At 43.9% G+C, this 22721-nt stretch overlaps 2 protein-coding genes across 3 annotated transcripts; one reads left to right on the forward strand and one right to left on the reverse strand.

Moving 5' to 3' along the window:
- Positions 1-3529: 3529 nt before the first annotated feature.
- LOC126530725 (uncharacterized) lies at positions 3530-10571 on the reverse strand. Of its 2 annotated transcripts, XM_072288536.1 has the most exons (5): positions 10466-10571; positions 9769-9942; positions 4566-4626; positions 4338-4500; positions 3530-3695 (listed from the first exon to the last, which is right to left on the reverse strand). In XM_072288536.1, the coding sequence occupies exons 2-5, from the start codon at positions 9904-9906 to the stop codon at positions 3575-3577; spliced, it is 483 nt and encodes a 160-aa protein (XP_072144637.1). In that variant the 5' UTR covers positions 9907-9942; positions 10466-10571; the 3' UTR covers positions 3530-3574. The 2 variants fall into 2 exon arrangements, 1 of the variants encoding a protein (XP_072144637.1); XR_011894960.1 differs by lacking the exon at positions 9769-9942 and having other exon boundaries at positions 10466-10558.
- An 8589-nt stretch (positions 10572-19160) lies between these two features.
- Positions 19161-21994, forward strand: LOC126530717 (uncharacterized). Its single transcript, XM_050177997.3, has 4 exons — positions 19161-19538; positions 19647-20291; positions 21702-21762; positions 21828-21994. The coding sequence occupies exons 1-4, from the start codon at positions 19179-19181 to the stop codon at positions 21992-21994; spliced, it is 1233 nt and encodes a 410-aa protein (XP_050033954.3). The 5' UTR covers positions 19161-19178.
- The last annotated feature ends 727 nt before the right edge of the window (positions 21995-22721 follow it).

A 22721-nucleotide genomic window follows, 5' to 3' on the forward strand; every position in this document is an offset into this window, starting at 1 on the left:
GCTGCACTCATCTCTTCCGTCTCCTTTTCGAAAATCACTTCACACAAGCAGCAGCAACAGCCGAGATGTCTGGACGTGGCAAGGGCGGCAAGGGGCTCGGCAAGGGTGGCGCGAAGCGTCATCGTAAGGTGTTGCGTGACAACATCCAAGGCATCACCAAGCCTGCCATCCGTCGCCTCGCTCGCCGTGGTGGTGTCAAGCGTATCTCTGGCCTGATCTAGGAGGAAGCACGCGGTGTGCTCAAGGTGCTCCTCGAGAACGTGATCCGGGACGCCGTCACCTACACTTAGCACGCCAAGCGCAAGACCGTGACCGCAACGGACGCCCGTTATACCTAACGGTGGTGCGAGCCTCCCCCCTTTTCTTTTTCTGTTCTTTTTGCTCTGGGAAAACAATTAAGCCATGGACGCATGGCAGCCACTGCTTTATATAACGCAAGAAGGCAGCTGCAAGGACACGAGGATGTGAAAGAGCCAGTGCGGCGCGACTTCACGTAGTGCAAAAGAGCGAATGCCAAGAAATCAAAATACATTGGTATGCAATTTGGACACAAAAACTAGTATGTGGGTATATTGGGTGTACCATTTGACCAATTGTCAACAAAATCAAGATACGATATGTTACACCAAGATGAAAATTCTCACGTGTTTTAGGCAGTCATCTCAACATGGTATATTTATGTAATGTCTCTGATTGGAAAGTCAAATCTAGTATGCTCTCTGGCGACAAACACATAGCAGCAAGTGTCATTGAAAAGTTAGAAATGAGTTTAAAAAAAAGCTGATTAGTTCTGAGAAGTTACTGCTTTTTGTCTTACCTCTCAACAGGTACATCCATGTGATAAAAAAAATAGTGGTACGATGAAATTGCATATTTGCTTAGTGACATCATACATACTTGCAATGAGCACGGTGCCTGTGTTTACTATAGAAAGCAACAGCCCATGCTTGGTTAAGTTAGGTCCAGTACAACATGCACGCATGGGTGATTGGCGCTTCTTTTTTTTTTATTTCTGTGTCGTGAGGTTTACTGACGTGCGTATAGGTGCAGTGGCACGCAGTATGGCTAGTACGAAAAAATGGGGGGGGGGGGGGGGGCAGATAAATGTAGCTCACAGTACACGACACAGGGCAAAGGAAATCCGTGTTCAGCAACTAAGTTAAATGCCATGTACGTAAATTTTACAACGTTACTCATTCGAAGCGCGCACAGGTGCATGTTGAAGAGAAGTTTTCCAGGGTACATAATTTAGTGCGTAATTTACACTAATTTCGCTCTAACCACGAGACGTAATAATTTGAATATATTATATTGCACGGAAAAACCTAGAGCGAATTAAATTGTGTGTCAGCTTCGTGTGTATACATATAGTCTTTCCTATGCATTAGGTTTTTCGCATAATGCATTGCCAGTTGACAGCCTATATTATGATGTGTACTCTGTTTACATTATAGTTGTTTATTAGTTTACTCGTTTGTTTTGCGACTGATGAAATGCCGGCGTATATATATTTTGAACATTTGACATAACCCTGTATGTTTTGTAAGGATAACCAAGGACGTGCATTTCTCAGCACCCAGTCAACTGCCAGAAGTGACTCAAACACAGGCCACCAGTAAGTGGACATCAGTTGCAATTTCACATTATGCAGTTGGCTGCTGCCTTGTACTGAGGCTTTTCTTTTAATGAGATGGTGATGTCGTTCTAATGTACATTTTGACCAAAAGGTGCGATCATGTCTCACAGAGGCATATATGGTTGCTATTCTCTGTGAGCGACGTGTTCTCGTGTTCGTGAAGCATTTGTGTTTGGCAGTATTGTCGCCCAATGAGTCGGATATAAACACTAACTCGCCACTGCCGGCAAGTATTTGCGAGAAACGCAATATATTATGACGCTGTAAAGTTATTTCATTAATTCGAAGGAAAGTTTTGCAGCAGGAAAAAAGGTTGCTATTCCAGGTAAACATGTCTTTTCCTCACAAGTTATTTAGCCAAACTGTGGATGCGTGAAATTCGTGACTTATGAATAGATTTTAATTTATCCGTTAGTAATGCTTCTAAAAAAGACTAGAAATAGCATGTGACTACCTCTCCGATCAGCAGATCATACACTTACAGTCATAAGTGGTAGTTCCATGCAGTCTCGCACTCTATATAACCTTTCCTTTCAGCAGCATTGGAACTGGTGGCTGCGTTTTCAGAAGTGCACTTGGCACTGTATATGTGTGAATTGGGTTTTCTTTGTATGTGTCGGTTCACTGGCACAAACATTGCAAAAATCAGTTGTACCATGAGGCTGACGACGCCTTCTGCTGCTAGAAATGCGGCACTTCATATTTTATAGTACTGCATGACATTTAAATCAGAGCTACCACATAAAGTGATCAAGAAAACTAACCGCTGTTATTGCTGTTTTCCTCAAAGAAAGCTTGTCCTTTATGGGCTGTGTTAATCTGAGCTCTATACCGATGTTTCAGTAGTATTATTCCTTAGTGAGTGAGAGATGGGAGGCAATTAATCATGTTAGTGTTTAAATGGTGTCCTAATTATGTGCATTCGTTCCAACAAAGTTGTCTAGATTACTTTATTGTGTAGTGTAAAGCTTATGAAACCATCGGCAACTACTGAGTTGCTAACATGCATATGCATTTGTCATTACAGAGGTGGAACTCGGCTGTACCACTGCAGTGCTGCGGAAATTGCCAGCACCAGCGGCTTTGCAACAGCTGTTTCGCAGCATGTCGGTATGTGCTAATTTATAGTTATGTTGGGATGGACTAGTATTATAGACTACTGCTACTCTATTGTGACAGATCGATATGATACGGGATGTAATGGGCACAGCGAAAAGCTTTGAATGTTTTACTATGGTACATAAACAGGCTCTCCTTTTCGTCACTGCACTGTAAAAACAATTTTGTGAGAAAAACAGAAAATGCATGGCAAATTTAGTGACATAACAGTTCTGTTCTTGTATGTTTTCTGTTCTCGATTTCCCAGGAATTTTGCATCTATTGTCTGTTATTGCATTTCTGTAGTTCTATATAGAGATTTCTTGTTTTTGATATCTTAAAAATACAAGCTTTACGTTTTTGCACACAACTTTTCTGTCAATGCTTTTTCTGTTATCCTACAGAAATTTTCTCTCCCTTGAACGGTTTCAAATAACAGGCTGTATTTTGTAATCGCACACAATTTTTCTGTTACTGCTTTTTCTGTAATTCTACACAAATTTTCTCTGCCTTGCATTTAGTGATAAAGTTATTTTGCAATGACAATTTTTTTGTTCATATACTGCTTGTCATTTTGCAGAAACATGGTTTAACCCTGTACTAACGAAACTGTATTACCATATTTAAGAAAAATGGGCTCTGTTCTCTCCTAAGCTAAGTAGATATTTTCACTTAGTTGCTGTTTATGTGCCATCATCTGCAATAGAAGCCGCGGGCAGCACTAACTTCGCATGCATGGTGCTAGCAGCATAACCAGAGTGAGTTATATTCAATAGCGAAGTTAAAGGCAACAGCTTGACATTCCAAATTTTACTCTTTATTTAGAACTCAAACTCAAGCTTAGAACTTGTATTGATCCAGGGCATTCGCCAAGGCAGCCACTGTTGGCGACAAACAATACTGCTTCTTCGACGTTCGTCGTGCCTTTGTGCTTCTTTCTGGGTTGATTCCTGCGATTGCCCTAAAAGAAACAAAAAAAAAAGGAGCTGGAATTATTGTACCAATACCACCGGGCTAATAATGGGTACTACCAAAGCTTAGATGCCATTCAAAGCACTGACTGGACAAATCAAAAAAATTTATCAAAATGACTGGCTACAATGTTAACAAACATAAAATCCCCACAGAAATCCTCACTAGTGGAAAGCGAGGTGCAACAACTGGCTCGCTTTTTTCATGAATGCAGAAAGTTGGAAATAATCGACTTGGTTCAGAACATGTATAAAAGAAGCCACAAGTCACTGGACAGCATAAGAAATTTTGCCTCCCCCTGTGGCCTCGTTTGTAAGTTAAAATCAGTGCTGGATTCTTCTGTTTTCAGAATAAAAGCGGGCGTTTCAAGGAAATAAGCGGAGGACACTTAAGTCCGCATTTAAGGGCATGATGCGACTAGGTCAATGGCCCCAGTTTGCCGGCTCCTCTTGTAGAACGTCATTTGCGTACATGTACTTTGCGACTCACTCCCCACCTTCTGTAATGGCCTAAAAACAGTAATTTTAAAACAGCCCACAAGCAATGTTTCCAGAAGATATGTGCGAAAGTAAGAAATGCAACAGGTCAATACCAGCACATATCAGGAAACATAAAGAAAACAAGACCTCACCTCTGCACAAACTCCAATGTCAAAGCCACTTCAGGTGGATACTCGATGTTAAGAACGAAGTATAAGAGAAACATGACTTTGAAAGCTGCAGCCCGCCGAGTGGTCAAGATAGCAACACCATCCACACAGACAGTGAACATTTCTGCCTCAAAGAGACCTGGTCCTAGAAAAAATAGAACAAAGGAATATTAGTACATTGCGAGATGGTCAATGATCACAAAATCTAACCTTTCATACATATTATGGGCGTCAATGGCATGTCTCCCAAGTCATCGTCATGGGCAGTCTCCTGCAAAATGAGAAAAGCAAGATGGAGGGATCGCATTCAAAAACTGATATCTTGCTGCATGAAATAGAAATGAGATTGTGTCAACGCCTGCGGAATGTACACGATCATACTCTGTGCAAAGCAATTGCCTTTTCACACTCATTTCAATATCTTGTTCAACCATGGACGAGATATGTAGCATATTTGGGCGTAGCAGCCGATCCCTCGGGTGCACCTTTCAAGTACCTAAAGAACAAAGGTACAGGTCATGAGAGAGACTGATGTTTAGGCAAATCCATGAAGATTCTGGGTTCAAATATGCGACCGGGAAGAATTTTTATTCAAATGCAAAGTTTGTGTGAAATCTGCACAGCTTTCCTGCGTAGCTGGGTTGTCCTGCTTGCGTGGATGCTAAAGAGAAATTACTCCTTTATTACAGGCCATCCGTCGTATTACAAAAATGACAAGATAAACCGCATGCAAAAGCCAAAACAGTTCTAAAGACAGATTTTGTTATTAGCTGCACAATTACATTGACACGAAATCAGCCAAACGTCTTTAAACCATACAGAAACTGTTGGTTGCAGCCACAAACATATTTGTTACTAAGGCAGACTAAATAGATATTTTTCATATAACCTTTATCACCACTAAAATTTGGGGGACACCTAGGCTATGCCCTAAAGGATATAGCGAGACTGTGTTAACGGCTCCCGTCTGCGGACCCTTGTTCGCATAGGTGACATGCACTTTTCTACTCACTTTATAGTCCAATTTGTGCCGCCATATATCCCACATACTCATTAGCATACAGTCATAAGCTACCACATTTTGTGAGACTAACAAAGATATGAAGCTCCACTTTAACCAAGCCGCACGAATGTGCCTTAGGAGTAGTGTGTCAACAGGGATCCGAAGGTCCCATAGAGTACCATTTCCATTTCAACCTCCCATCTCAATGAAGTTAGATGAGCTGGCTGGTCCTGCCAACTGCCATTTCACGCCGTCTCACAACACACAATCCACCAACCAATCATTAGTGCCCTGCCACAGGCGTGCTCGTGATCTTTTGCTTACAATGCCAAATGCTAATATTCTGTAGGACGACGCCTTCAACGATATTGCATGAATAGTTCTTGACACTATTTATTCATTAGTGCCATTCTGTTGTATTTTTCCTGATACCTCCTCCCAGAGTGTCTTTTAGAGCACTCTAGCATGAATAAACAAAATCTGCAAAGCTCAAGACTGATAAAAATTATGACAGCAGATTTTAAATACCCCCACCCTAATTATATGTAACATTTTGCTAGTAAAAGAATGCAGATATGGAGTGGAACTTTTTATACACATATGGAATGCACATCAGAATTCTGCATGCACAAGCACTTTTCTGCCAGATGGCAGCAGAAGAGAAAATTTTTAGCTTGCCTCAACGGTCTTGTAGATGACCTCTTCATCCTCGTTAAAGAGGGCAAGAAGGAGAACAAGTGCACCTTCATGTTCTGGTGTCACACTCTTGAGACGGCTCTTTGCTTGTTCAATTTCTTCGAGACATTTCTTCACCTTCGGCCGCTTCATCTGAACATAAGCATAACGATATACACGCAGCCCAACGCTTTCCATGCTAGCACCAATTCTTTGGCAAACCTCACCACCAAATAGCTCCTTGCAATGCTCAAGAAGGCAGTCCTCAGTAAGCAAAAATGGCCAGTTCTTTTTTACTTCTGTCACACTCCCAGAATGATTAATGGTCAGCCTTTGTGATGCATACGTCTCAATCATTAAACGAGTGACAAGCTGCTTGTTGGGATGCATTTTAGCATACTCAGAAAGAAGCTGTTGCTGCTTTTCTCGTTGTGTCAACAAACTTTCTCCACTTGGTAACTCTGGCTGCCATGCTATGCAACCATAGGAGTCACGGGTAGATCGTGGACGTGGCTGGAAGGAGTCTGGGTCATCAACAATTTCTGCAGGCAGCACATGTGCAATTGGTCTCTTGTTATCGACGCAGTTCTCGAGCTTCCACATCAATGTCTCAACTCCTGTGCCAACAACTGTACCCTGTAGCAAATCCTGAAATGATGAGGGGTACATTGACACAACTTTTGTTGCAATTATTCTCAGGTTACGTCTGCCAGGCGCTGAATGCTTATGCAGGATTAGAGAACTCAGCATTCTCACCATCTGGTTCAGATCGGTTTTTGTAGGCCTTTCTTGTGCTTTGCATGCTTGAAGTAAACTTGGCGGGAACATTTCCCAAGGGATGCAAAATTTCTCAGCCCATTCATCTAGCTGCGAGTTGGCATCTGAAGTCACCTTAGCACAATTGCCACCCTGCCCTGATGGCACAGGAGCAGCACTCATGGTTTGAAACTTCTCAAGCAGGATGCGTCTTTGCACAGGGGCTAAGAAGTCCAAGTCTGATTCTTGTAGATATCTGAAGTGTTCTGCACATTTCACTCCCAACTCCTGAAGTTTCCAACTGATGGTGATGAAGTCCTCCTCGCTGAGTGCTGGAAGCCACTCCTGAACAAGTGACATGAAGTCCTCTGGGCTGAAAAAAAAGATTAACAATCTAAAACTGCATGCTTCAGTGCAATGACTGTGACTTTTGGATGGCCGACATCATATGACTCAAGCGGATAGTAATCTAGAAGGTTGTGAATGGAAATGCACTTCAGTGTCCCAGATTCTGGGCCCGGCAAGAAATACATCATCATCATAGGTTCCAAAACAGAACAAGTGACACGAACAAGAAAAAAGACTTTGTTCTCTAGCAATAAAATGAAAATGATCCGACCAAACACCAGCCTACTTTCTTCACGACCCAAGATCACGACCATGTCTTTGCTGTACTTGATGCCCCTGTATTCAATTTGGTATGTGCAATGCAATTCTTTTCCTAGTACTCCATAAGTCTTGATGGCTTCCTGAACTTCCATATTGAACAAACTAGGGCAAAATATAAATGTGGAGTCAATCACCAAGTCTCTTCCAAAACGGCAGCTACTCCCCCTGAATGCCTGAAGAAGCTGGTGTTTTTCAGCAAGTGTCAGCGTGATGTTCTTAAAGTTATGGGCACTTCTTATGCACTTGCGAAAATAGCCATGCTTGCTTTCACAACGCATAGTCCATAACCGAATAAGTGGTCCAAACTGAGTAATGAGATGGGGGTAGTGAACCATGTAATGGTGCTTCGGTTTCAGAGGAGTACCAGGAAAGAGCTCAGTTCTTTGGTGAATGTAATCTTCTATCAAATCTTTCAGTCTCATTATCATGGGCATATTTATTGCCGGAGCACATGCCAACTGAACAAGTTCAGTGAGCATGAACACTAACTCCCATACAGGGTCATCTCTGCACACCTTGTCATAAAGAAAGCAGGGCAAAAACCGGAGCATATTCCAGTTCTGGATTGCATGTCCACTCAGCTTTTTAAATGTCTTAAAAACCTCAGCTGGCTGGTCGTTCACGTCCACTCTTTTGAACTTGAATGAAACAATCCTTTTATTCAGTTCTTCAACAGACAACCATCGCTGCTTCGTAATGAAGTATTGTATTATCAATGGAAGATCGTATGATACCACACCTTCAAACAGGTCATGTGCTAAACATGGAGGGAGCCCAGGAGCACAAACGTGAATGTATTTTAGGCCATTAAACAAAGCATCAAATTTAATGCCTTCGCACGAAACAAGGGTAGAGTCATCCTGGAGTTTCTTCACTGCCTCTTTGTAGTTCCCTTCATTTCTTAGTTCACTGCTGTCAAAACTGGTTTTCGCAAACATGTTTTCAAGCTTTACTAAACAAAATCTGCAGATGTATTCGGCTGTGCTGAAACTTTCCATGAATCCACAAATACTGTGGTTGCCTAGATTATCGCCCAGAATTGCTACCACAGTGCCGTATGTGGGAATGCTGTCCACCAACATGCAGCCAGCTTCTAGCTTTTTGATGTCATTAATCAACGAAGCAAACACCTTGTCCTGTCCGAAGAACAACACGTCACTTTCTTTACAAAGCAACACTAATTGAACTGCACAGGTACGACTTCTGTTCCAAGAACGTAGGTTTCCAAGCAGCAGATACACAGCTAGAATTTTGTGCTTCTTCTTTGCTGAACCTAAAGGATTTACCACTTCAAGAGCATCTTGAAAAAGAATCAAACGCAAAGCATTGGGGTGATCCTGAAACAGTGGTATTGACTGAAAGACATTCCCTTCAGTGAAATCCTTAGACACCTGCTTCGTGAACTTCCGGATTCATACACTGATCTTGAACAGAGTTATCTCTTAGCAACGATCTTATCGTTTCAATTATTGGGACATAATGAAAATGAGCATCTTGATTGTTTTTGTTCTTTCCAAGACGCAGAGCTACTGGCTGCACATAATTGAACTTGCTCTGAAAATACTCCCTGCGAGAATAAATGCTCCGAAATGCTCCACTGTTGCTGTGCAAGCCAACAATAACATCACTTTCAAGCATAGTTTTGACAGCCAGCTCAACGAAATCTTCATTCAAGCCCGCATCTCTCATCTTTCTCCTTAATGCATCAGCCATGTGGTCAAGATTGTTGCTATGGAGGTCACAAATTGCCTCAGAAATGACTTGAACTGTTCTTGAGGGCACGATACTCTCGGAATGGAGACGCAGGTAGAAACGCCCAAAAGCCTCTATAATATCAGTACATACAGAATCTTGGCGCATGACACCTTCAGCCACCTCTTGTTTGCTCCTATCAACCTCTCAGTGGCAGTCCTCACTCCGTTGTTCCTCAGTTGCACATGTCTCCAAGCCAGCACTATGACTCTCCATTTCAAGATTAGCTTGTGCTTCGGTGCACCTTTCTGCAGAGGTGCCCTCTAAATGAGACTCGCGTACACCTGATTGAAAAGCATGCCTGTGACATCGTGAAATATGGGAGGAAAATGTCGACTTGTTTGTATACTTTCGTGAACATCCAACAAAGGGGCATGAAACATTCTTCCCTTCAGTGATGTGCCTTTTCAGGTGACTCAATAAGGACTTGACATCTCGGCATGTCTGTATACACGTATCAATGGTGCAGGTCAGTGATGCGCTTTTGCAAGTTACTACAGCCGCCGGAATACCATCACGCTTGTGAGATCTAAATATATGGCTCTTCAAGGAACTCACTTTCCGAAACGCTCTGCAGCAGTCAGAGAAAGGACAGCGAATGTGAAGGCTGCTTTCATTTTTGTGCAGTGATGCATGCTTCAAGAACTGAGGCAAGGCTTTGGCAACTGCTTGGCATATGCTGCACTTGTATGCCATTCTGCACGTTACTGGGCACTTGAGTGGACTCGACCTCTGTAACAGCAACGAATTTAAAATTCCACAGAAATTAGCATCAAATTGTGCGTCATGGGAAATGTTTCAAATCACAGCTCATGCAGAGGGCTGCACTGTACATTTTATTATACATCTTCAGCTGCTGCTGACATATGGTCAGCTTGATCAGAAAAATCTACATACACAACTCTTGCTTTTCTAAAGCAGAATGGGCTTACTGCAATGTTGTTACACCTTGTATAATCTGCAACTCATTTAGAAACAAGTGCAGGAAGTGAACAACTGAAGGTAAAACTGTCACATTTACTATCTGCAGTAGTCGCAACAGGAATTACACACACTTGCACTGTGTGCTACTAAAAGTCAGTGTGAAAAATATTTCAGAGCTAGCACTTCAGCTTCATTAAATTCATAGTCAAAGGTGGCCGTTAAGAGGAAAAGTGATTCGAACCCTGACTCCTTATATGTATTATCTGAAGATGCAAACAAGCTTAGCAGGCATCTAAAAAACGCCAGGGATAAAATGTTTAAAACAGCTCACCTGGTTTGTGAAGTCATCGTAATGAGCTTCTGTTAGCCTGGAGCACCACACGGTTATGTTCGACTAGTTCCGAACCAAAAAGAACGAATCTTTGTTGAGGCCACTAAGTGAGCATGTGAAGTAGCGCTGGGTGAAGTTCCCACTGCAGGAAAGAAGCGAGGATCAATATAGAACCGACACATCTAAAAATTACAATTAATTTTGCCGAGTTTTATTCATGTGATGGTAGCAACACAGTCCTTATAAGGCCAAGGGCCTACTGGAGAGAGCAAACATTACTATTGAAAAATAAATTTAAAATATATAAATAAATTATATATAAAATAAATAAATTTAAAAGCTGTTCATATGCTCAGTTGCCCTGTATTAACCTCGGTTCTCGAACTCAATGCTCTCGATTACTTGATTGGGATGTGTTGTGCGCACTTAAATGGTCAGATGACCCACAATTACTGTGATGCACAACAGTAAAAGCGAACCCACCACACAACGTCTTTTGAGGACTTAACGCTGAGGAGATGCCCACTCATAGCCAACTTAAAATAAGGTTCCACGTGCGAAATAAACGGCATGATCTGGCAATGCAAATGAGCATACACCACTAGCCAAGCACTTAGGAATTGTCTGCGTATAGGCTAGGGTGCAATCACACTAACACTGCGGAGGGAGCTGCCCGTTTGTACAGCCATGCAACTGCACTTTTGCTATCCTTGCGGCTGGATATCGTACTTCTTGCTGAGGCTGCATTGTGGAGTTCCGCCAGTGGTACATAAAATACCAGCGATGTCTACGTGCAGAAAGCCGCATGATGATCGGTCCACATTACTGCAATGAATGCGTCATTCGCTCACTCACGCACTTTTCGCGGCTACACACGGAGTTAGTAAACACGAATTTCGGTACCCGATGCAAGATACCGTGCGTGTGGTGCGAGCAGCTGCCAGGCGATAATCGAGTGCTAGTCTTAAAATTAACCAGTAATTTGCTCATGTACGCTTTGTTGGAATGAGCGTGAACGCGATCCTGCATAATTCGGCAGCAGAAGAAAAACGTTTCTACGCAGCGACTGCGCGATCTACAACGGAAGACGCGCCGCAGTGCTCACACGCAAGCAATATATACTGCCTTCGCAGACGGAACTTACCTCCGCGCATTGATAAAGCACACAGTAATAGAATGACCCATTCATGATGAAAGCTGGTACCTTACAGCGCATTAAAAGAACGGTAACTGTTGCAGGCCGCCTCAGTAAGCATTCACTATGCATGCTTTGCTACCTAAAACTCGAAGTATACCGAAGTTGGGTTTGGTTTATAGCGTTTCATGTCCCAAAGCGACATCGACAATGGGGCACGCCGTAGAGAGGGCTCCAGAAATTGCGACCACCTAAAGGTTCTTAATGAGCACTTGGCGACGCGCAAGCCGATGCGAAGACAGAACTCATGGGCGGAGCTAAGTGGCAAACCGGAAAAGGCCATCGAAAATCTGGCTAATGTCCAGTGGACTTGCGGGCGACGAACGAAATTCTCTGTGGCTGCAGATCCGAGCAAATAGGAAAACGAGATATACAAAGTGCTTCGCCCGACGGCGCAGCTCGCCGGCTTCGCTTTAGTTTTCGCGTTCATGGATCTAAGCCTTCATTATGAAGCTACCAACGTACTCGTTCCGTCCTTTGCAGTCTACGAACTACCCCTCACAGCCCTTCGGCGAATATAGGCGACGTTAGGCCCAGACCACACGCACGCTTGATGATGAGCGCGAGCTTGCGTCCGGGCGCCCAGGTATACGCAGACAATGCGGCACGGCTTGTACGCGTCGAAACGCGGCGCGATCTCGGTGAACAGCTCCTGTTTTCGCGCGCTTGGACCACCTCGCGTCGAGGCGCCTGCCTGCGCAGCCACAGCACGGTACATTCAACTCAGTGAAGCAGATCTATATCATTCAAGAAAGTGCTTAATCTTTCCTTTTCGTGCTGATCAAACAGCTCTAAAAATATAACAATTACGTTTACAGATATCGAAGCATTGTGAAAAACAGTCAATGGCAAAGTACGAAGTGACGTTTTCCAAGGCGTCTGTGAGTGAAGGCAGTGAGCGCGCGCGCGCGTCTTTGTGGATGCGAACCACCATTCCTCGCTAGGCGCTGCAGGCGCTTAAACGCGAGCTTGCGCGCGTACGCAAGCGTACGTGTGGTCTGGGCTTTACTGTTACCCAATGGGCGCAGATATACTTCAACATAGCGCGCGCGGCTCAGCGACGTCACGTTGGCCACAGCGCCAAACTACACTCCGGCGGCACTCAACTGGCAGCGTGTTCGGCGGCTTTCCGCACGCTTCCACAGCTGCCGGCGCGGGATTCGTAAGGAGCTCGCAGCTTCACAAAGTCACGACGGACGATCTGCGCATGCGCTCCGCCGCTGCCGCCGCTACCTCGGCCGCCATGCCGCGCCGAAACTGTTTAACTGTAGTGGGGGCTCAATACGCGCCTGGCGCGACAAACTTGACGTGACCGACCACCACTGGCGCGCGTGCGCCGCGGCCGTAAGAGAAGCCTTAACTCCAACCACAGCACAATTTCAGGCAACGTTCGCGATCCAATCCCCGAAGGCTACACATCACCGCTGCAAAAAGGAAGGCCTAACTCATGACCGCGAGCAACAAGGCCCCGTTCACTGTAGCCCTACAACGAGTAGCGGCATTTACAGGAGTTGCGGTGGCTAATCCCATTACCCGCTATACAAGACAAGAAACTACAGCTTGCGAGCTAGCCCCGCTTAATCGTGGTCATAAGCAAAATGAAGCCAGAATTACTACACATGCTTACCTTGTTTCAGCGGGGACGAGCGCGGTGCCGTCCCGTTCGTTGGGCGCTCCAAATTTCTCCCAGATGCAGCTCTAGCAAGTCACAAGGCATCAAATACACGATGCTGCTAGAACCAACCAAGCAAACATACACGCACTCGATGACTACCGTAAACGAGAAGCTCGCGATGAACCCAACATCCACTTGCACAGCTACAGCACGGGAACAAAGACGTACAGGCGCACTTTGTAAAGTGCGCTAAGCGGCCGGCAAAGTTGAGCTTCCGCGTATGGATGTTGTGTTGCTCCGCTGCCTCCGCAAAATAGTTCGGTTTCATTTTCGGCGTGTTTCGGTTTCCTTTTTATTATATTGAATGTGCGCAACGAACTGGTCGCATTTAGTGTGCACGACGACTGTATGAAGAAAGTTATTCTCGGTACGCTGCGCCGTTGCTATATCGCGACTGTCATAGTCGCTCGCGGTGCATCTTAGGCCCTGCTTACTTGATGCCGTGCGTCGCCGGGCTCAAAGACGGGAGCAAACGTCCAGTCGCGGTGGCATGAAAAGAATACTCCCTCTATTGAATAGATATTTGGAATACCCTTCATTCTGAAAAGGCCACAGCGCACATGGAGACACAATACCAGCGCTTGTGTTGTGTATTTCTTTGTCTCTCGTCCCCGTGTGCGCTGTGACCCCTTCAGAATATTCCTTTATTCTGCTTCATCCGGTATCACGAGGAGGAGGGGGACGCACAGACCAACGAGGTAATCTAGTAACGTTAGAACATAGTATGATCTCGTGACGCCTGCGGCCGCTGTAGTCTTATCGGCACGCTGCGAGTATGACGAGGTTCCCAGCACAGCAATGGGAAACAGAGTGTAGCTCCGAAGACATCTATTTGACTTTCTAAGAACCATTCGACACATTCGACCATATGAAGATGCTGAAGGTCTCTCTCTGACATTGGATAATGCTCTGTATCCGTCCCGAATATGTGGCATATGTTACTGAGAACTCCCGGTGACAGATATAATGACTTGGCGGCTCACGTACGTACGTGTGTGCTCCGTCGCCAATCATGCTTCCGATCACCCTCCTTGCGTGCGCATTGGAAGATGAAGCCCCGGCATATTTCGCACGAGCACTGCAGCATACGTCGGATATGTCGGCTCCGTATGGTAACGTTTCGGATATGTCGGATAATGGGACAGAAGCCCTCGATACCGGCCCTCACACCTAGGGGGCCGTAGGCGAAGGCTTGTCTATTTGAGCCCACTTTCTACAGCGTGCCGCATGTGGTTTCAGGGTCGCGGTGGCTCCATTGGACATGAGTTGCGTCGCGCGAGAGACAACTTCCACATTTGTACTGTGCCTACGGGCTCAGGAGCCGACATTGCATGGTCGGAAGTGGATGCTTTGGTTTAGTGCTTGTATATATATATATATATATATATATATATATATATATATATATATATATATATATATATATATATATATATATATATATATATATATATATAAATATATTGCTTATATATTGCTTGCGTGTGAGCACTGCGGCGCGTCTTCCGTTGTAGATCGCGCAGTCGCTGCGTAGAAACGTTTTTCTTCTGCTGCCGAATTATGCAGGATCGCGTTCACGCTCATTCCAACAAAGCGTACATGAGCAAATTACTGGTTAATTTTAAGACTAGCACTCGATTATCGCCTGGCAGCTGCTCGCACCACACGCACGGTATCTTGCATCGGGTACCGAAATTCGTGTTTACTAACTCCGTGTGTAGCCGCGAAAAGTGCGTGAGTGAGCGAATGACGCATTCATTGCAGTAATGTGGACCGATCATCATGCGGCTTTCTGCACGTAGACATCGCTGGTATTTTATGTACCACTGGCGGAACTCCACAATGCAGCCTCAGCAAGAAGTACGATATCCAGCCGCAAGGATAGCAAAAGTGCAGTTGCATGGCTGTACAAACGGGCAGCTCCCTCCGCAGTGTTAGTGTGATTGCACCCTAGCCTATACGCAGACAATTCCTAAGTGCTTGGCTAGTGGTGTATGCTCATTTGCATTGCCAGATCATGCCGTTTATTTCGCACGTGGAACCTTATTTTAAGTTGGCTATGAGTGGGCATCTCCTCAGCGTTAAGTCCTCAAAAGACGTTGTGTGGTGGGTTCGCTTTTACTGTTGTGCATCACAGTAATTGTGGGTCATCTGACCATTTAAGTGCGCACAACACATCCCAATCAAGTAATCGAGAGCATTGAGTTCGAGAACCGAGGTTAATACAGGGCAACTGAGCATATGAACAGCTTTTAAATTTATTTATTTTATATATAATTTATTTATATATTTTAAATTTATTTTTCAATAGTAATGTTTGCTCTCTCCAGTAGGCCCTTGGCCTTATAAGGACTGTGTTGCTACCATCACATGAATAAAACTCGGCAAAATTAATTGTAATTTTTAGATGTGTCGGTTCTATATTGATCCTCGCTTCTTTCCTGCAGTGGGAACTTCATCCAGCGCTACTTCACATGTTCACTTAGTGGCCTCAACAAAGATTCGTTCTTTTTGGTTCGGAACCAGTCGAACATAACCGTGTGGTGCTCCAGGCTAACAGAAGCTCATTACGATGACTTCACAAACCAGGTGAGCTGTTTTAAACATTTTATCCCTGGCGTTTTTTAGATGCCTGCTAAGCTTGTTTGCATCTTCAGATAATACATATAAGGAGTCAGGGTTCGAATCACTTTTGCTCTTAACGGCCACCTTTGACTATGAATTTAATGAAGCTGAAGTGCTAGCTCTGAAATATTTTTCACACTGACTTTTAGTAGCACACAGTGCAAGTGTGTGTAATTCCTGTTGCGACTACTGCAGATAGTAAATGTGACAGTTTTACCTTCAGTTGTTCACTTCCTGCACTTGTTTCTAAATGAGTTGCAGATTATACAAGGTGTAACAACACTGCAGTAAGCCCATTCTGCTTTAGAAAAGCAAGAGTTGTGTATGTAGATTTTTCTGATCAAGCTGACCATGTGTCAGCAGCAGCTGAAGATGTATAATAAAATGTACAGTGCAGCCCTCTGCATGAGCTGTGATTTGAAACATTTCCCATGACGCACAATTTGATGCTAATTTCTGTGGAATTTTAAATTCGTTGCTGTTACAGAGGACGAGTCCACTCAAGTGCCCAGTAACGTGCAGAATGGCATAAACGTGCAGCATATGCCAAGCAGTTGCCAAAGCTTTGCCTCAGTTCTTGAAGCATGCATCACTGCACAAAAATGAAAGCAGCCTTCACATTCGCTGTCCTTTCTCTGACTGCTGCAGAGCGTTTCGGAAAGTTAGTTCCTTGAAGAGCCATATATTTAGATCTCACAAGCGTGATGGTATTCCGGCAGCTGTAGTAACTTGCAAAAGCGCATCACTGACCTGCACCATTGATACGTGTATACAGACATGCCGAGATGTCAAGTATCAAGATGTCAAGTTTACAAACAAGTCGACATTTTCCTCCCATATTTCACGATGTCACAGGCATGCTTTTCAATCAGGTGTACGCGAGTCTCATTTAGAGGGCACCTCTGCAGAAAGGTGCACCGAAGTACAAGCTAATCTTGAAATGGAGAGTCATAGTGCTGGCTTGGAGACATGTGCAACTGAGGAACAACGGAGTGAGGACTGCCACTCAGAGGTTGATAGGAGCAAACAAGAGGTGGCTGAAGGTGTCATGTGCCAAGATTCTGTATGTACTGATATTATAGAGGCTTTTGGACGTTTCTACCTGCGTCTCCATTCCGAGAGTATCGTGCCCTCAAGAACAGTTCAAGTCATTTCTGAGGCAATTTGTGACCTCCATAGCAACAATCTTGACCACATGGCTGATGCATTAAGGAGAAAGATGAGAGATGCGGGCTTGAATGAAGATTTCGTTGAGCTGGCTGTCCAAACTATGCTTGAAAGTGATGTTATTGTTGGCTTGCACAGCAACAGTGGAGTATTTCGGAGCATTTATTCTCGCAGGGAGTATTTTCAGAGCAAGTTCAATTTGTGCAGCCAGTAGCTGTGCGTCTTGGAAAGAACAAAAACAATCAAGATGCTCATTTTCATTATGTCCCAATAATTGAAACGATAAGATCGTTGCTAAGAGATAACTCTGTTCAAGATCAGTGTATGAATCCGGAAGTTCACGAAGCAGGTGTCTTTAAGGATTTCACTGATGGGAATGTCTTTCAGTCAATACCACTGTTTCAGGATCACCCCAATGCTTTGCGTTTGATTCTTTTTCAAGATGCTTTTGAAGTGGTAAATCCTTTAGGTTCAGCAAAGAAGAAGCACAAAATTCTAGCTGTGTATCTGCTGCTTGGAAACCTACGTTCTTGGAACAGAAGCCGTACCTGTGCAGCTCAATTAGTGTTGCTTTGTAAAGAAAGTGACGTGTTGTTCTTCGGACAGGACAAGGTGTTTGCTTCGTTGATTAATGACATCAAAAAGCTAGAAGCTGGCTGCATGTTGGTGGACAGCATTCCCACATACGGCACTGTGGTAGCAATTCTGGGCGATAATCTAGGCAACCACAGTATTGGTGGATTCATGGAAAGTTTCAGCACAGCCGAATACATCTGCAGATTTTGTTTAGTAAAGCTTGAAAACATGTTTGCGAAAACCAGTTTTGACAGCAGTGAACTAAGAAATGAAGGGAACTACAAAGAGGCAGTGAAGAAACTCCAGGATGACTCTACCCTTGTTTCGTGCGAAGGCATTAAATTTGATGCTTTGTTTAATGGCCTAAAATACTTTCACGTTTGTGCTCCTGGGCTCCCTCCATGTTTAGCACATGACCTGTTTGAAGGTGTGGTATCATACGATCTTCCATCGATGATACAATACTTCATCACGTAGCAGCGATGGTTGTCTGTTGAAGAACTGAATAAAAGGATTGTTTCATTCAAGTTCAAAAGAGTGGACGTGAACGACCAGCCAGCTGAGGTTTTTAAGACATTTAAAAAGCTAAGTAGACATGCAATCCAGAACTGGAATATGCTTCGGTTTTTGCCCTGCTTTCTTTATGACAAGGTGTGCAGAGATGACCCTGTATGGGAGTTAGTGTTCATGCTCACTGAACTTGTTCAGTTGGCATGCGCTCCGGCAATAAATATGCCCATGATAATGAGACTGAAAGATTTGATAGAAGATTACATTCACCAAAGAACTGAGCTCTTTCCTGGTACTCCTCTGAAACCGAAGCACCATTACATGGTTCACTACCCCCGTCTCATTACTCAGTTTGGACCACTTATTCGGTTATGGACTATGCGTTGTGAAAGCAAGCATGGCTATTTTCGCAAGTGCATAAGAAGTGCCCATAACTTTAAGAACATCACGCTGACACTTGCTGAAAAACACCAGCTTCTTCAGGCATTCAGGGGGAGTAGCTGCCGTTTTGGAAGAGACTTGGTGATTGACTCCACATTTATATTTTGCCCTAGTTTGTTCAATATGGAAGTTCAGGAAGCCATCAAGACTTATGGAGTACTAGGAAAAGAATTGCATTGCACATACCAAATTGAATACAGGGGCATCAAGTACAGCAAAGACATGGTCGTGATCTTGGGTCGTGAAGAAAGTAGGCTGGTGTTTGGTCGGATCATTTTCCTTTTATTGCTAGAGAACAAAGTCTTTTTTCTTGTTCGTGTCACTTGTTCTGTTTTGGAACCTATGATGATGATGTATTTCTTGCCGGGCCCAGAATCTGGGACACTGAAGTGCATTTCCATTCACGACCTTGTAGATTACTATGCGCTTGAGTCATATGATGTCGGCCATCCAAAAGTCACAGTCATTGCACTGAAGCATGCAGTTTTAGATTGTTAATCTTTTTTTTCAGCCCAGAGGACTTCATGTCACTTGTTCAGGAGTGGCTTCCAGCACTCAGCGAGGAGGACTTCATCACCATCAGTTGGAAACTTCAGGAGTTGGGAGTGAAATGTGCAGAACACTTCAGATATCTACAAGAATCAGACTTGGACTTCTTAGCCCCTGTGCAAAGACGCATCCTGCTTGAGAAGTTTCAAACCATTAGTGCTGCTCCTGTGCCATCAGGGCAGGGTGGCAATTGTGCTAAGGTGACTTCAGATGCCAACTCGCAGCTAGATGAATGGGCTGAGAAATTTTGCATCCCTTGGGAAATGTTCCCGCCAAGTTTACTTCAAGCATGCAAAGCACAAGAAAGGCCTACAAAAACCGATCTGAACCAGATGGTGAGAATGCTGAGTTCTCTAATCCTGCATAAGCATTCAGCGCCTGGCAGACGTAACCTGAGAATAATTGCAACAAATGTTGTGTCAATGTACCCCTCATCATTTCAGGATTTGCTACAGGGTACAGTTGTTGGCACAGGAGTTGAGACATTGATGTGGAAGCTCGAGAACTGCGTCAATAACAAGAGACCAATTGCACATGTGCTGCCTGCAGAAATTGTTGATGACCCAGACTCCTTCCAGCCACGTCCACGATCTACCCGTGACTCCTATGGTTGCATAGCATGGCAGCCAGAGTTACCAAGTGGAGAAAGTTTGTTGACACAACGAGAAAAGCAGCAACAGCTTCTTTCTGAGTATGCTAAAATGCATCCCAACAAGCAGCTTGTCACTCGTTTAATGATTGAGACGTATGCATCACAAAGGCTGACCATTAATCATTCTGGGAGTGTGACAGAAGTAAAAAAGAACTGGCCATTTTTGCTTACTGAGGACTGCCTTCTTGAGCATTGCAAGGAGCTATTTGGTGGTGAGGTTTGCCAAAGAATTGGTGCTAGCATGGAAAGCGTTGGGCTGCGTGTATATCGTTATGCTTATGTTCAGATGAAGCGGCCGAAGGTGAAGAAATGTCTCGAAGAAATTGAACAAGCAAAGAGCCGTCTCAAGAGTGTGACACCAGAACATGAAGGTGCACTTGTTCTCCTTCTTGCCCTCTTTGACGAGGATGAAGAGGTCATCTACAAGACCGTTGAGGCAAGCTAAAAATTTTCTCTTCTGCTGCCATCTGGCAGAAAAGTGCTTGTGCATGCAGAATTCTGATGTGCATTCCATATGTGTATAAAAAGTTCCACTCCATATCTGCATTCTTTTACTAGCAAAATGTTACATATAATTAGGGTGGGGGTATTTAAAATCTGCTGTCATAATTTTTATCAGTCTTGAGCTTTGCAGATTTTGTTTATTCATGCTAGAGTGCTCTAAAAGACACTCTGGGAGGAGGTATCAGGAAAAATACAACAGAATGGCACTAATGAATAAATAGTGTCAAGAACTATTCATGCAATATCGTTGAAGGCGTCGTCCTACAGAATATTAGCATTTGGCATTGTAAGCAAAAGATCACGAGCACGCCTGTGGCAGGGCACTAATGATTGGTTGGTGGATTGTGTGTTGTGAGACGGCGTGAAATGGCAGTTGGCAGGACCAGCCAGCTCATCTAACTTCATTGAGATGGGAGGTTGAAATGGAAATGGTACTCTATGGGACCTTCGGATCCCTGTTGACACACTACTCCTAAGGCACATTCGTGCGGCTTGGTTAAAGTGGAGCTTCATATCTTTGTTAGTCTCACAAAATGTGGTAGCTTATGACTGTATGCTAATGAGTATGTGGGATATATGGCGGCACAAATTGGACTATAAAGTGAGTAGAAAAGTGCATGTCACCTATGCGAACAAGGGTCCGCAGACGGGAGCCGTTAACACAGCCTCGCTATATCCTTTAGGGCATAGCCTAGGTGTCCCCCAAATTTTAGTGGTGATAAAGGTTACATGAAAAATATCTATTTAGTCTGCCTTAGTAACAAATATGTTTGTGGCTGCAACCAACAGTTTCTGTATGGTTTAAAGACGTTTGGCTGATTTCGTGTCAATGTAATTGTGCAGCTAATAACAAAATCTGTCTTTAGAACTGTTTTGGCTTTTGCATGCGGTTTATCTTGTCATTTTTGTAATATGACGGATGGCCTGTAATAGAGGAGTAATTTCTCTTTAGCATCCACGCAAGCAGGACAACCCAGCTACGCAGGAAAGCTGTGCAGATTTCACACAAACTTTGCATTTGAATAAATATTCTTCCCGGTCGCATATTTGAACCCAGAATCTTCATGGATTTGCCTAAACATCAGTCTCTCTCATGACCTGTACCTTTGTTCTTTAGGTACTTGAAAGGTGCACCCGAGGGATCGGCTGCTACGCCCAAATATGCTACATATCTCGTCCATGGTTGAACAAGATATTGAAATGAGTGTGAAAAGGCAATTGCTTTGCACAGAGTATGATCGTGTACATTCCGCAGGCGTTGACACAATCTCATTTCTATTTCATGCAGCAAGATATCAGTTTTTGAATGCGATCCCTCCATCTTGCTTTTCTCATTTTGCAGGAGACTGCCCATGACGATGACTTGGGAGACATGCCATTGACGCCCATAATATGTATGAAAGGTTAGATTTTGTGATCATTGACCATCTCGCAATGTACTAATATTCCTTTGTTCTATTTTTTCTAGGACCAGGTCTCTTTGAGGCAGAAATGTTCACTGTCTGTGTGGATGGTGTTGCTATCTTGACCACTCGGCGGGCTGCAGCTTTCAAAGTCATGTTTCTCTTATACTTCGTTCTTAACATCGAGTATCCACCTGAAGTGGCTTTGACATTGGAGTTTGTGCAGAGGTGAGGTCTTGTTTTCTTTATGTTTCCTGATATGTGCTGGTATTGACCTGTTGCATTTCTTACTTTCGCACATATGTTCTGGAAACATTGCTTGTGGGCTGTTTTAAAATTACTGTTTTTAGGCCATTACAGAAGGTCGGGAGTGAGTCGCAAAGTACATGTACGCAAAGGACGTTCTATAAGAGGAGCCAGCAAACTGGGGCCATTGACCTAGTCGCATCATGCCCTTAAATGCGGACTTAATTGTCCTCCGCTTATTTCCTTGAAACGCCCGCTTTTATTCTGAAAACAGAAGAATCCAGCACTGATTTTAACTTACAAACGAGGCCACAGGGGGAGGCAAAATTTGTTATGCTGTCCAGTGACTTGTGGCTTCTTTTATACATGTTCTGAACCAAGTCGATTATTTCCAACTTTCTGCATTCATGAAAAAAGCGAGCCAGTTGTTGCACCTCGCTTTCCACTAGTGAGGATTTCTGTGGGGATTTTATGTTTGTTAACATTGTAGCCAGTCATTTTGATAAATTTTTTTGATTTGTCCAGTCAGTGCTTTGAATGGCATCTAAGCTTTGGTAGTACCCATTATTAGCCCGGTGGTATTGGTACAATAATTCCAGCTCCTTTTTTTTTTGTTTCTTTTAGGGCAATCGCAGGAATCAACCCAGAAAGAAGCACAAAGGCACGACGAACGTCGAAGAAGCAGTATTGTTTGTCGCCAACAGTGGCTGCCT

This window comes from Dermacentor andersoni, chromosome 6 (genome assembly GCF_023375885.2).
Source record: "Dermacentor andersoni chromosome 6, qqDerAnde1_hic_scaffold, whole genome shotgun sequence".
Lineage (NCBI taxonomy): Eukaryota > Metazoa > Arthropoda > Arachnida > Ixodida > Ixodidae > Dermacentor > Dermacentor andersoni.

What these genes read in the sequence shown, in the direction of transcription:
- LOC126530725 (XM_072288536.1), bottom strand. Translation starts at nt 9,906, where the DNA reads ATGGCATACAAGTGCAGCATATGCCAAGCAGTTGCCAAAGCCTTGCCT. An exon ending in GCCCATAATATGTATGAAAG is followed by an intron (nt 4,501 to 4,565) that starts GTTAGATTTTGT and finishes TATTTTTTCTAG; the next exon opens with GACCAGGTCTCTTTGAGGCA. An exon ending in ACATTGGAGTTTGTGCAGAG is followed by an intron (nt 3,696 to 4,337) that starts GTGAGGTCTTGT and finishes TGTTTCTTTTAG; the next exon opens with GGCAATCGCAGGAATCAACC.
- LOC126530717 (XM_050177997.3), top strand. Translation starts at nt 19,179, where the DNA reads ATGTCACTTGTTCAGGAGTGGCTTCCAGCACTCAGCGAGGAGGACTTC. An exon ending in TCATCTACAAGACCGTTGAG is followed by an intron (nt 20,292 to 21,701) that starts GCAAGCTAAAAA and finishes CTCATTTTGCAG; the next exon opens with GAGACTGCCCATGACGATGA. An exon ending in GCCCATAATATGTATGAAAG is followed by an intron (nt 21,763 to 21,827) that starts GTTAGATTTTGT and finishes TATTTTTTCTAG; the next exon opens with GACCAGGTCTCTTTGAGGCA.